Raw genomic sequence first — 14,656 nt, forward strand, 5'->3', positions numbered from 1 at the left:
TAGGGGTGTGAGCGACTGGGTGGGGGGGGGGGGGAGGGCGTGGGATGTAGGGGCTGGATAGGGGAGAGGCTTGAATGGAGGTGTGCGCTAGGTAGGGTGGCCAGATGTCCGGTTTTAGGCCAGACAATTCGGCTTTTGAGCCCTCTGTCCTCCATCTGGCACTACCTCAAGCTGGATGTCAATTTGTCCTCCATTTTGGAGTGGAGGCAGCATCCAGAGAGACAGAGGGAGAGATCCCTAGGAAGGGAAAGAAAAAAAGGAAATATAGCAGTCAGTAATAAGATGAAGAGAGGTGGTGTCATGCTATTCGGTTTAAGGCTGGCCAGGAAGAATATGATGACTTGTTCCTCAAGTTTACATTGAATGAAACCAAGGTTACAGGAAACCACAAGCTGGTGTTGGGAGTTGCAGTCACCCAATCCGTGTTTGGCCTCACTGATGTAGAAGAGGTCACACTGGGTACACACTTGGTACCCTGGAAGATGTGCATGTAAAACTCTGCCTCACCTGGAGGGAGGTGAGGGAGAAGATGTAGGGACCAGTTTTGCATTTTCTGTGATTACTTTGGGATGTGCCCAAAGGGATGGAAAGTTGGGTGGAGAGGGAAGTGTGGGCTCGGGAGTTGCAGAGAGATGTATCCCTGTGAGAAGTGGATAGGGGGTAGAGGCAAAGGGATTGCGCTGAAGTTGGTGGATTCGTAGGAGGATAATGTGTCAGACACAAAGGATGGTGCCTTGGAAAGTGAGGATGATAAGGACTCTGTTCTTCTTCTGCCTGGAGAGAATGGAATGAGTGTGGAGGTATGAGAAATGGAGGAGATATGGGTACAGTATTCATTGACAAAATAAGGGAGAAGACACATTCACTGAAGAAGGAAGAACTTTCAGATGTCCTGGAGTAGAAGGCAGAAGCCTGGGTGCAGAGGCGGTTGAAATGGGAGAAAGGGATGGTATCTTTATAAGATATAGGGTTGGAAGAGGTGTAGTCCAGATTCTGTGACATTCAGTGGGTTCGTAATAGATGTGTATGGATAGTTTACCCACAGATCTAGGAAGGAGAGTGGAGTATCAGAAATAGTCTAGGTAATTTTAAGGGCTGAATGGAAGTTTATGAAATTGTCAAGTGCTGCACAAGTACAAGAGATAGCAGCAATGTTGTCACTATTGAAGTGGGGGAAGATTTGAAGAGTGGTACCTGAACAGGATTGGAAAAGGGACTGTTTCACATACTCAATAAAATGGCAGACATTGGTGAGACCCGAGTGTGTTCCTATGGGAATACTCTGGACCTGGAGGGAATGGGAAGAGTTAAAGGAAAAGATGTTAAGGATGAGGACAAGTAGAGAACATTGGTCAATGGGGAGTGATCGGCTCTGGATTCAAGAAAGAAATGGAGGCTTAACAGAAACTGGAGAAATTGATGTTAATGCCATAGTTGGAAAGTGCCCAGACAGTATATCAGCTGTTGTTTCTCCAATTTGGTAGTAGCAGGGCTTGAGGCCATGGAGAGGCACGTCGGTCCATGTGGGAATGGTGTGTGGAATTAAAATGGTTGGCCACCAGGAGGTCCTAGTTATTGCCGCGAGAGGAACACGATAGGAACACGATAGGCTGCAGACACTACTGTGCTAGTAGTAAAAACACCACAATGTTGGAGGAACTCAGCTGGCCTATTCAGCATCCACAGGAGACGAAGATATATTGCCGATGTTTTGGGCCTGAGCCCTTCTTCAAAGAAAAATCAGAAAAGGCAGGATATATCAGAAAGTCTCAGAATTCAAACAGTGGGGGAGGAATCCAGACCCACAAAAGGATGTGATGAGGGACTAGGTAGAATTTGTGTTGTCTGTGTGAAAGGAGACAGGGAATGAAGAGATGGCGAGGGAAGCAGGGTGTGGGGTTAACGAAAGCCAGAGAAGTCAATATTAATGCCATCTGGTTGGAGGGTGGCCAGTCAGAAGATGTCCAATTTACGGGTGGTTTCAGTCTGGCAGCACGAGACCATGGAAAAACATGTCGGCAAGGGAATGGGATGGAGAACTGAAATGGGTGGCCACTGGGAGATCCACTCTGTTGCGGAGAACAGAGTTGAGGTGCTCCCCAGTCTCTCCAATGAAGAGGAGACCACAGTGGGAGCACCGGTGCAGTAGATGACCCCCCACCCCCACAGATTCACAAATGAAATGTTGCTTCACTTGGAAGAACTGTTTGGGGCCGTGAAGTTATTGAAGCATACAGAGCATAGGTGCTCAATGAAATGATTATTGGATGGGATTCCTTGTCATAGAAATAGGCACTGAGGACACTACAGTGAGCAGAAGATCAAAATAAAGCTTCAAATTTTTTTTCTTTGGCTTGGCTTCGCGGACGAAGATTTATGGAGGGGGTAAAGGTCCACATCAGCTGCGGGCTCGATTGTGGCTGACAAGTCCGATGCGGGACAGGCAGACACGGTTGCAGCGGTTGCAGGGGAAAATTGGTGGGTTGGGGTTGGGTGTTGGGTTTTTCCTCCTTTGTCTTTTGTCAGTGAGGTGGGCTCTGCGGTCTTCTTCAAAGGAGGTTGCTGCCCGCCGAACTGAGGCGCCAAGATGCACGGTTTGAGGCGATATCAGCCCACTGGTGGTGGTCAATGTGGCAGGCACCAAGAGATTCTTCAAATATAAACTACTGATAATTCACCATGTTGTCAATCTTAATCTGGGGGAAAGGATCTCAAAGGAAATTCAACTTGCATCTTGACTGCCACTTTGATGTGATATTTTTCAAACCCCATCAGGCCAAGGTAAACTATTGCAAATCCTTTGATTTAAAAACTATTTCTGAAATGTAGGTCTATTCTGCAAACACAATTCATTAGCCAATCCACAACAGATGATTCATCACCCTTTGAAGTGGCTATCTAAAAGTCAATGCTGCAGATTCCCAAAATACCTCAGCGTACAGTCAGTGTTGGGGGAGACAGGTGTTTTATCGTGAAACATGAAAGTCTGCAGATGCTGTGATTGTAGTAAAAACAGAGAAATGCTGGAGGAGCTCAACATATCTCGCAGTGTCCAGGAGGTAAAGATATATAACTGATGTTTTGGGCCTGAGTCTTTCTTTAAGGTGTGAGTGAAATAACTCAAGGCATCTGAATTAAAAGGTTGGGGGAGAAGGGATGAAAGGACAGGAGGAGGAGCACAGATCGATGGTGTTGATTGGTCATGGGTAGGAGGACAGGAGGGAGATAAGTTGAGAATTGACTGAGGAGGGTTAGCTCTGTGAATGCAGAGCTGGGGAGAAACGAATCAGAGGGAAAAGGAGAGAGAGATAGAGCTGGAGGAAAGGATAAAGGGATAGTGGAGGGGAGAGGGTTGATTAATGAAAAGAGGATGTCAAGATTAATGCCAGCAGAGTTCTCTCATTCTCGTTTTTGTTAGCTGCTTCCCCCTCCCCCTAATCTATCCCTATGTCTCCTTTCCTCTAGCTCTCTCTCTCCTTTTCCTTTGTCTCCTTTCCCCCAGCTCTGCATTCACAGAGCTACCCCTCTGCCAATCAATTCTCACCGTTCCTCTCCAGTCCTCTTATCCATGTCCAATTTACACCTTTGTCTGTTGGCCTTTGCTCCTTCTCCTGCCCTTTATTTCATTCTCCGCAGCATTTTAATTCAGGCACCTGCCTACTTTTTACTCGTACTTTAAAGAAGGACATTGACCCAAAACATCGTTAATATATCCTTACCTCCTCTGGATGCTGCCAGGCCTGCAGAGTTCCTCCAGTTTGAACAGGTGCTGGTTGCACAAACACAATGCTGGAGAAACTCAGCAGGTCAAACCGTGTACTTCATACAGCATGATAAAGATGCATAACCAACATTTCGGGCTTAGAAAGTGTGGAAAAATGTCAGCAGGTGTCCGATCAAAAAGTTGGGGGGAGGTGTATGGTGAGGGGAAGAGCACAGACCCAAAGGGAGGAGGTCATAGGTGGAGAAGAGTGGGAGGGCACAGCAGTGAGCAGGGGAAGGAGGGATGGCTCATTGATTAGAGAGGGAAGGGGGTGGAGAGCTAAGGGAAAGGTGGCAAGGGGAAAGGGCGGGAGGGAGAATGGAGAGCAGGTTAGTGGAAACCGGAGAAGTTGATGTTAATGCCATCTGGCTGGAGAGTGACCAGATGCTCTCTACGACCTTTTGGTAACTCTGTGTTTCCCTTGTTTGAACCTCTTTCTTCTTGTCTCCCACTGTGTTTGCACACCCAGCTGGGCTCTAAGCTCGAAAATTTCTTTTTCATCTTTTTAGCCATCCTTCAACACCTTCATGATTTATTAAATAACTTTGATATTTAGTCTCTCTTTCTATACTGGGATAATTTAATATAGTTTATTTGCATAAAAATATCTCTGTCTGGCAGCAGCAACTAAGAGTTTTGATGCATCTGCACACTATGTGTTTGGAATGAACTCATTATCCTTGTAATGTCCTCATTTAACCAAGGTGAGCATCTTTCTCAGATTATACTTGTGTCAAGCTGTGGAACGGTATTATTCAGGTTTTGTGGTTGAATGCATACAAATGTGCTTTGAACTTGGCTGGAACCTATTGGCAATTTGAGAGTAGGTGATCCAAATAGCTCTTCCAACTTCTTGCAACTGGCAGAGAGTCATTTCGATGGAAATCTGTGGTTGCTGCCCAAGCTGTTGGAATTTCAGTAAGGGAATGAAAATTTAAATGAGATACATGGGGAAAGTGGGAAGGGAGTGGTAATCCTCCGGAAGGGAAGGGGAGGTGAGTGAGCAGAGTTTGGTGCAGGCCAGGATATGAGCTTTAGAAAGCCTGTGCAGGATAGAAGGTCCATCATGAATGGTAAAAGTCAAACATGAAAATGACTCATGAATGACGAGGATTTCATCAGTGGATACCCTTCACCAAATACACCAAGATCGAGCCTCTACATTCTGTGTGTTCCCTCTTCCTTTCACTAAGCAGTCAAACCTTCTTTCACACTCTCGTGTTTGTGTTTGGTGTAACTTTCATTCAAATCTTGTGGAAGAAACATCCCATTCACGTGACCAAACTTCTGCTCCCTTCACTAATTGTGGCTCAACTGCTCAGCACACAGGGAAGTCTTGCCTCCACAGGGCCTAAAGCTGCATACAGTCATCTATCTCTCTTCCTATCAAACTAGTTGTCACAATTTCCTTGTAACAGATCCACCCAGTGCCCTTCATTCTTCATCTCCAACCTTTTTGCTTCTTCCTTATCTAGTCCATGCTCACCTCACTTGTAACTCCTTAGTTAAATTTGTTCATTCAGATTTTAGATTGGACCAGATTGGAGAATAAATGTTGTTTATGATACTTTATCTATTTAGTTTGTACATTTGTGTCTCTAACATTGCTGACCATCTAACCCTCCAACAAATCTCCTCTATTGCACACCTCAGTGAATTTGCCCTTAATTAGTGTGCATGTATTTATCCACTAGTAGGTGAACTCATTTTCTAGCCTTGCTCCAGGCCCCTTTCAAAGTGCTCTGTAAAATGGGGTTAACCAGTCTAATTGCCCAGTTGCATGGCAGCTAGAACGGGTCCGACCTGGTCATCCCCGTCAGAATCCAACCAGGTCCCCGACCTACCTCAGAGGTAGTCAGGGAACCCAGTTAAACTTACTTAGGTCGCATCCAGGGGCAATTTGAATAGGAAAATGGCTCTTCCGCTTATTCTGGTGATGTCACCATTTGTGTGCGTCACCAGGAAGCCAGCATCTGAACATCTGGCAGTATTTCCGGTGAGTGTGTGATGCATCATTGTGGGGGTGGGATCCCTCTTAAATCGCTGGGTTGGTGATTTAATGGGTCGATTTTTCCCCTTGCAATTTAAATAGGCACATTTTAACAAAAAAAGAATTAATTATCATGCAAATTACATGTAATTTTTTCCATAGTGATACAAGCTCTCAATTCATTATGTCAACGTGCTATATTAATCTCTACATTATCTTTCCAAGTACTAGCTACACATTTTCATGCTACAGCCAACATTAAACATACAAATGCAATCTGAAATTTATCCAACCCCAATCCCTTCAAAGAGTTTCCAGCACCTTTGCCCCAGTAATCGCACCCGGATCCCAGGAGGGCTACCCAAGTGCTGCAATTTAAAAGGGGCTACGGATAACCACCAGAGTCTTCCAGTGACTCAGCCTTGGCTTGTTCCTTGGCTACGTGCCCCCAGTCATAGCAGGAAGAGTTTATAGCAGCCATTCTCAACCTTTTTTGGGCTTTGGGCTCTTAGGACTTTGAGCAAAGTTTATGAGCCCCCTTCTCCGTGACACAGTCAGGTTTTAGGTTCTTCCACATTTCTTCCCTCCTGATTATCAATAATGCCAAAAGATTGGAGTTACTAGATGACTGGGTCTTATTACTATAAGACTAAACACATGCTCCTGTTGCTGGCCCGATTCCAGGACTCGTACTGAGCGAGGGACTCTGGTGTAATCACCTTTTTTTGGGGTATTCTGGGGGAGGAGTTGCAAGGAAGAGGCAGGCCAGCCATATACACAGAAATACAGTACCAATAGCATAACAGCATCAAAAACAATAACAAAAATATTTATGCTACATGGAGTGAAATGAAAAGGCTTTTACTTAAATGTGCTGCAGTGCCCCAGGGAGGTCACAGCACCCCCGTTGAGAATGGCTTCTTTACAGCATCAGTCCACGTTTGTGGTAACTCACAAGTGGATCCTTCCAAACCCTGCACTCTTGTCAAATGTGACATAATACCCTTTGCTGTAATACAATGTTTTTATTGCTCTACCTGCTGTTTACTGTAGAAGTTAATTTGCCTGGTCAGCACACAAAACAAAGCTTTTCACTTTATCTCCATACACATGACTATAAATAATTCAATTAAATAAATGTCTGTCCTTTGTTGGGCTCCCTGATCAGTTTTGCCTGAGTACAATTATAGATATTACCCTTTACATTTAACAGTAGAATGTAATGCAATCATGTCCATTTGTGAAAGGAAATCGGCTTTTTGTAGGTAAACAACAACAAAAAAATACTGTAGATGCTGGAGTCTCGTGCAGAAATAGTTCCTGATCTTCAGCATTCCTGAGGAAGGGCTCAGGCCCAAAACATGGGTTATTCTCTACTTCATATTGATGTTGCGTGTCCTGTTCAGTTTCTTGTGTGTTGCACTACAATCTCAGCGTCTGCAGACTTTCTCATTTGAGTACAATGTCCTCAAGTGAACTCCTACTCTTTTTCCCCACTATCAATTTATTTTAAAGATCTTGTGTCTCAATAAGCATACTGGCACCAAAATCTTTCCTATTATGTATTTTCAGAAGATTTTTTTTGCCAATATTCATTGCAAATTTGAATGGATAAAGCCTTTTAAGAGCCTTGCTACCCTCATGTTGGTGCAGTATTTCAGTTCAGTATTTGCCACCTGCTCTTCAGGGAACCAACTAGCACCTCTCAGAGTCCAGAATTTTGCTGCTTATCTATAACTTTTAACATGAAATAAAATAGCCTTTAAAATTAAAGACAAAATGCAATAATTCATGGCTTTCAAAGGTTGTTTTTGAGGTTCAGTTTTTTCAATGAATTCACAAGACATGGATTCAAATCCAAATCCAGAGGTTTACAAATATAAATCAACAGGGGGTGGCACAGTGGGGTGGCCAGCAGAGTTGCTGCTTCACAGAACTAGAGAGCAGGTTCAATCCTGCCCTCTGATATCCTCTATGTGCAGCTTGGACGTTCTCTGTGAATGTGTGGTCTACGTCGGAGAGACTGGGCGCAGACAGGGAGATTGCTTTGTTGAGCACCTTGGCTCTTTCTGCCACAAGAGTGTGGATCTCCCATTGACTATTGTGACAGAATATGTTGTGTTTTATATTGTATATAGATATGATTTTTGGGAGATAAAGTTTGGCAGGTTTTTTTTGTGCAGGTCAAGCTCGACAGGCTGGCTCTGAGAGCCTTTGCACAAACTTTGAAGAGGGCCCAAGGGACTTCAGTAATGGATTGTTGTTTTGAAAAGTAACAGATGAAAGAACTTGGAGGATTAAGTTTGGAGCCAAAGGCTGTCTGAGGGAAGCTTGCTATTCTAAGAGGGTCATGTGGTTTTGCAAGCAGAGAGAGAGCGACAAACAAGCTTTTCTGAGAGAGAGAATTCAGTTCAGCAGCAGCAGGTGGGACTAGAACAGGACAAGTTGGAAAACCTGTGGAACCCCTATTTTGAAGATGGGTTGTGAGTGCTTAGTTCAGCCTCGTCAAACCCATTGTGGTCCATACAAGAGGAGAGGACTGGCTGCCTTATGTTTCACTTGAAATAAGAGAAACAAAAAGGAACTCTGTGGCGACCTGAAAGAAAGAGGTTATCATCTGGAGAACCCTGATGGGGCAAGTTTCGTCAGCAAGACACTGAGGTGACTGATGGAATACATCAGTTGTGGATGTCCTGGAACAACAAATCTCTCTCTGAAAACTGACAAGAACCTTCCTGAGCGGTCATTTACCTTTCACGAATCAAAGCCTGGTGAAGTTCAAAAATGTTAAATTCTGTGCACAGTATAAGAATTGCCTGCAACCAGTGAACTTGGAAGAATGAGGTGAGATTGGACTGTGAATCAAAGAACTTTTCTGAACTTACACGTACATGACAGACATGTGCGCTTAGAATGAAAAGGGGGTTATGTTAGGTTAAATTAATAGTAATAAGATAAAGTTTGATCCTGTCTTCATGCGGAAAGATGATTAAAATTTACCATTTGTCATAGTGAATATCTACTGCTGCTGTGTTTTGGGTCCTCTGGGAATACCACCCAGTTCAATCCCCTATCCCATTCCCTTGCTGACATATACAGCCATAGTCTCGTGCATTGCCAGACTGAGACCACCTGCAAATTGGAAAACACCTCACCTTCTACCTGGGTACCCTTTAACCGGATGCCATTAATATCGACTTCAATAGTTTTCATTAACCCCCCCCCCCCCACAACTTCTTCTGCCCCCTGTGTTCACTAGCTCTGTCTATCTCTCTCTCTCTTTCCTATTGTCTCCTTTCATACAGCCAAAATCAATTCACATCTTTCCTCTTATCATATCCAATGAACACCTTTTGGAATGGACTCCTCACCCTCCCATTCTTCCCCCTTTCTCCAGTCTCCATTCTGATGATTTCCAGTTTTTTTTTTGCTTGAAGAAGGGGTCAGGTCCAAAATATCAGTAATATAACTTTACCTCCTAGGGAGGCTGTGAGACTGGCTGAGTTCCTCCAGCATTTCTGTTTATTCTACTGCAAACCTTTGTGCTTCCTCCAGGAGTTCTGGCTTCTTTCCCCCATCACTACAGGTTCTGGTAGGTAAGTTAATTAGCTGTTGTGAATTCTCCTTAGTCTGCAGATAAGTTGAGAACAGAGAGAATCAAAAATGGGATGAATGTGTGAGTGTGTGATTTCGATGGACTCAGATGGCGTGTATCCCTCTGTGGAAGTGCTTCCCCTCAGAAATGTAATCTGCAGAAACCGGTAATGTCTGCTCGCTTGCCATTACTTTTTTTAAAAAAAAAAGAGTTCCTCCCAAACTTCATCCCTAAAACAAATGATCACATCTTCCCTATCAATGATAGCTCAAGTTATGGAAATTGGCTGCCAGCTTTCCTATATTATGACAGAATCTTTATTTCAAGTCCACATAATGGAATGCAAAATGCTCTGGATTTCAAAAAGTCTTTCTTTGAAACAGGGATTGAAACGGGTCAGCAGGGTTAGCGCAACACTATTACAACTCCAGCCACCGGGTGCTGTCATTAAGGAGTTTGTATGTTCTCTCCGAGTCTGTTGAGATCCCCCCCCCCCCCCCACTCCTCAAATCGTACGGGATTTGTAGATTAATTGGAGTATTTGGGTGGCATGGCCTTGTGGGCCGGAAGGTCCCGTTACCATGCTGAATGTCTAAATTTAAAAGGAAAACTTGTATTTTCAAGTCTTGATCCACTTAATCTTTTCTTTCCACCCTGCTTCGCCTGCTGTCCAAATACTGACAAGAAATCGACTCATATATGAGATCATCTGTTTAATGTCTGTAGTTTGATTATTTCTGATTGGTTAAATTATTGGAGTCTCAGCTTCTTAGATTTATTTTGGTTATTTTCAGTTTTGATTATCACTGATCAAAGAAATGTCATCAGTCACCATGTCGACAAAATCGAATGCCCATTTTTATCCTGGATCAAGATTCTGAATTCTAATGTGCACTTTATTTGTGGCACCTCTGCAAAGGTAGAGAGGTGGAAAGTATCTCAACAAAGCTGGGGCTTGATTTATCAACAGGACAATGCGCAGTAAGACTGCAACTACAAATTATTAGTAAATCAACATCATAGGGTTGGGATTGGAGACCTTGCAAACTGATTTATGAGAAACTAAGAGGTATAATAATTGTGAACAGATGCCTGGAAACTAATTTATCAAAAAGCTGAAAGAAAGATGGCAGGCCCTACAAACCTGGAATTCAATTTGTAAGGAATAGGAATGCATTACAGAGCAGGGGAACCAATATGCGTCAGGGTCACAGAATTCTTATTTATGTGTTCGATCATGTTTCAAACATTCAGTGTGAACTGCTCCATAGTAGACGAGAGCATTCGACATATTTATACGGAGAGTAACCTTTACGCATGCTTCTGCAGGCACCATTAAACTGTGAAGTTGTTAATGTTGTCCTCATGAGGTTATTTCTGATGCCAGCAGCAGGAATTAAGCTTGCACCCCTTCACCGCTATGTTCACCTCTAGTTCATTTTATGGACACTCATTTAAATAATGACATTTCAAGCTAACCTTCCACCACTTTGGATCCCGAGGTTTGACTCAAACTTGATTGTGGGAGAAGTTGTCTGGAAACAGTTTGGAAGCCAAGATTTTCTCTGGTGTACAGTAAGTTGTCCTTTTGCCCAGAGATGCAGTGGTATACATAAAAAAAGTAAAGGATGTACTCACCATCTTACTGCATGCAAGAAGTGTTTTTTTTTTTAAGAAATTGGAAGATTTAAAGGTGAGGGTTCTTGATTGAATGCCTGCTGAACAATTGCAAGTTGTTCCACCTCAGGAAAGAAACAACTCCCATTTAAATGGCCACCAAATGTGAACAATAATTGGACAGGAAACTCCTGAAGGGTTTATTTATACAGGATGAATAAACGTCAGGTGGGGAACAGCAGGCAAGATGCGAATGTAGTTCAACGTCACTGGAAAATATTCACTGCAGGGCAATTAAGCATTTTTCTGGAATTTGCATTCTAAGAAATATTAATGGAATTCAGGATACAATAACTCAGAGCTGTATTGGGAACCTGAAGCAAATGTGAGTAGTGTGGTGATACAGCCACCAGCTGAATGCAGGGGGTGATCTCTGCAGGAAGACCACTTAAGGGGTTGATTCCACCTGGCCAGTTGTCAATCAGCCGACCTGAATATAAACCTGAGCTGGCCCAGAAATAAATTGTGGTGCGCTGAGGAAGCAGCGAGCAAGCACAAACTCAAAAGATTGTACAACAGGCTTTATTCCAGTAAAAGTTTGAACACCAGTTCATGCCTTGGTGGCTCCTTGTGTGACTGGCTCAAGAGGTTTATATTCAGGTCAGCTGATTGACAACCGGCCAGGTGGAGTCAGCCCCTTAGGTGGTCTTCCTGCAGGTATAGAGATCGCCCCCTGCAGTGGTCGTATCACCACAAGCAGGAAATTTACAACGGGTTAACACTAAGGACAACTTGTGTTCAAGCTTTCTTCAGCATGAGTCATGAGAAAAGTTTCTCGCTCCCTTGTGGTCCACTGATATTCTCTAAGGTACCCCATCAGGACAATAATGTATACATGTTCTCACTCACCTGTCAGGCCACTTGCCTCAGCAGAGAGAAAGGCACTCCAGGACAGCAAGAAGAACATTCCAGTCTCCAGCATCGGAAACTCGCAGAGTTTTGTGAATTTGGTTAAGTATTCACGGCAATGGGTTAAGGAAAAAAATGACAAAGCAAAATAGCCACCATTTCTTTTCTTACCAAATTTCTCCCATTCCCTCTCCTTTCAAGACAATGTCTCCAACTATTAAAATGTCATATTGGACTACTGTAAAAACATTTTTTTGCAATTCTGCAACAGTGAATATTTATTACCTTTTTTTCCCCCTCAGTGCTTCACGTGAGAACCATAGAACACTACAGCACAAAAACTGGGCCATTTGGCCCTTCTAGTCTGTGCTGAACCATTTTTTGCCTTGTCCCACAGACCTGCAGCCAGTCCATAGCCCTCATACCACTCCCACCAATGTACCTGTTCAAATTTTTAAATGTTAAAAATGAGCCCACATTCACCACCTCAGTTGGCTGTGCATACCACACTGCCACCACTCTCTGTGTGAAGATGTTTCCCCCTAAATTTTTCCCCTTTCAGAAGACCCATGTCTTCTGGTTTGTATCTCACCTACCCTCAAAAAAAAAAGCCTATCTACTTTTACTCTGTCTACCCCCTCATAATTTTAAATACCTCTATCAAATCTCCCCTTATTCTTCTATGCTCCATGGAATAAAGTCCTTACCTGTTTAACCTATAACTCAGTTCCTGAAGTCCAGGCAACATCCTAGTAAATCTTCTCCACACTCTTTCTATCTTATTGATATCTTTCCTGTAGTTAGGTGACCAAAACTTCACACAATACCGCAAATTTGGCCTCACCAATGTCTTATACAACTTTATTAACATCCCAGCTCCTGTGCTCAATATTTTGATTTATGAAGTCCAAGATGCCAAAAGCTCTCTTCACAGCCCTACTTTCAGGGAATTCTGTATCTGTATTGCCAGATCCCTCTGTTCTACTGCACTCCTCAGTGCCCGGCCATTTACCATGTACATCCTTTCTTGATTTGTCCTTCCAAAATGCAAGATCTCACACTTGTCTGCATTAAATTCCATCTGCCATTTTTTTTCAGCCCATTTTACCAGCTGCTCCAGATCCCTCTGCGAGCTTTGAAAACCTCCTTCGCTGTCCACCACGTCTCCAATCTTAGTGTCATTTGCAACTTGCTGATCCAATTTCCCACATTATCATCCAGATCACTGATATAGATGACAAACTACAATGGTCCCAGCACCAGTCCCTGGAATATACCACTAGTCACAGGCCTCCTGTCTGAGAAGTAATCATCCACTGCTGCTCTCTGGCTTCTCCTGTCCAGCCATTGTCAAATTTAATGCACAGTGTGTTTTATGTACCCGTGTAGCTGCAGTAAGCAAGAATTTTGTGATTGACAAGAAACTCTCATTATCATCAACTGGGCCATTTTTCACTAATATCTCAAATGAGTAGAATTAGACATCTCATGCATATGTCAGTAGGCTACGCAAACATAAAAGAAAAGCGACTTAGACCAAGCTTGCTGCCATCCATTGCCAACTAGCCATTCAGCTGGGTAGAGGAGCAGCAACACTGTGCAACTTCCCTTCCTCCTCCTGGGGATGAAAGCACAACTAGCTGGTGTGTTTCTACCTACGCCCTCGCCCCAGACTGAGAAAACAGGCATCAACTATGAGATTGTTCCATTTCAAGCTCTGCTCCCGATTTGCAGCACCTGTAGTTTAACATCTTTTCAAAATTATGAGTGGGTGCTGTTTAGATTTCCAGATTTAAACATTGTAAGGGAATGGTGAGAGAAAAAAGGATTGTGAAATATGGAGAAATTTCCGAGCCTTCTAGAACACCCAGAGTAGAATTACAGACTATGTAAAATCTGGAGATAGGGAAAGTAGTGGAAACAAGAATAAAAACCAGGTGGTGTCAGGAACAGGAGCTCCTGCTAACTTTTCCTTGTCAGACCTCCAATGGCTGCAGCATTTATACCTTCTACGCTGTAGCCTTGCCAATCAAGACAACATCTTCCAAACCTCTGTACCTGTTCATTGCAGAAAGCTGGTTTGGTTATCCATCATTTACTTTAATTCCAGAAAATGACTTCACTTTTGGAATCCTTTATTGCTGATGGCCATTCAGCCTACTGATGTTGGGCATGTTCTCTTAGAAATCTACAGCATGATGAGTGTAGTGGTTAGTGCAATGCTCTTAGTGCCAATGACTAACGTTCAACTCCTGCCCTGTCTGTAAGGAGTTTGTACTTTCTCCCTGTGTCTGCAAGGGTTTCCTCTGGGTGCTCCGATTTCCTCCCACGCTTCAAAACGTACGGGTGTTGTAGGTTAATTGGGTGTATTTGGGCGGAATGGGCTCATGGGCCGGAAGGGACAGTTACCATGCTGTATGTCTAAATTTTTTAAAATGGTTGGTATGTTCGATCTCTTCCTATATGCCTGCAGTTTCCTATTCAAGTTTACGATGCCTTCCTATTCTGAAGCCTCGAAGATGTTTTCATTATCTTGCCAGGCACCACATTCCGAGTCCGAACACTCACTACCTGATTGCAGATCTGATGCTCTGCACATGACTTTGAACATATGTTCTTTCAGCCAACGGAACTAATTTCTCTTTATTGCATCTGAACTGTTCATTATTTTAAACATCTGTCAAATCATCTCTCAGTTGTCTCTGCATGAAGTAGGGCATACTCCACCCCTCTCCATCTATAATTGCACTGTGTTTTATCTCCTTTAAACCATCTCATCTTA

The 14,656-nt window shown here is 43.4% G+C and overlaps 1 protein-coding gene across 1 annotated transcript in view; it reads right to left on the reverse strand.

Annotated features, from left to right (window-relative positions):
* Positions 1–14,656, reverse strand: part of LOC138742667 (sodium/hydrogen exchanger 9-like) — a 391,181-nt gene that overhangs the window by 235,925 nt on the left and 140,600 nt on the right. The window contains exon 8 of the mRNA XM_069897383.1: positions 11,875–11,980. Coding sequence (XP_069753484.1) covers positions 11,875–11,980 — 106 coding nt within the window. The remainder of the gene's footprint in view (positions 1–11,874; positions 11,981–14,656) is intronic.

This window comes from Narcine bancroftii, chromosome 9 (assembly GCF_036971445.1).
Source record: "Narcine bancroftii isolate sNarBan1 chromosome 9, sNarBan1.hap1, whole genome shotgun sequence".
Lineage (NCBI taxonomy): Eukaryota > Metazoa > Chordata > Chondrichthyes > Torpediniformes > Narcinidae > Narcine > Narcine bancroftii.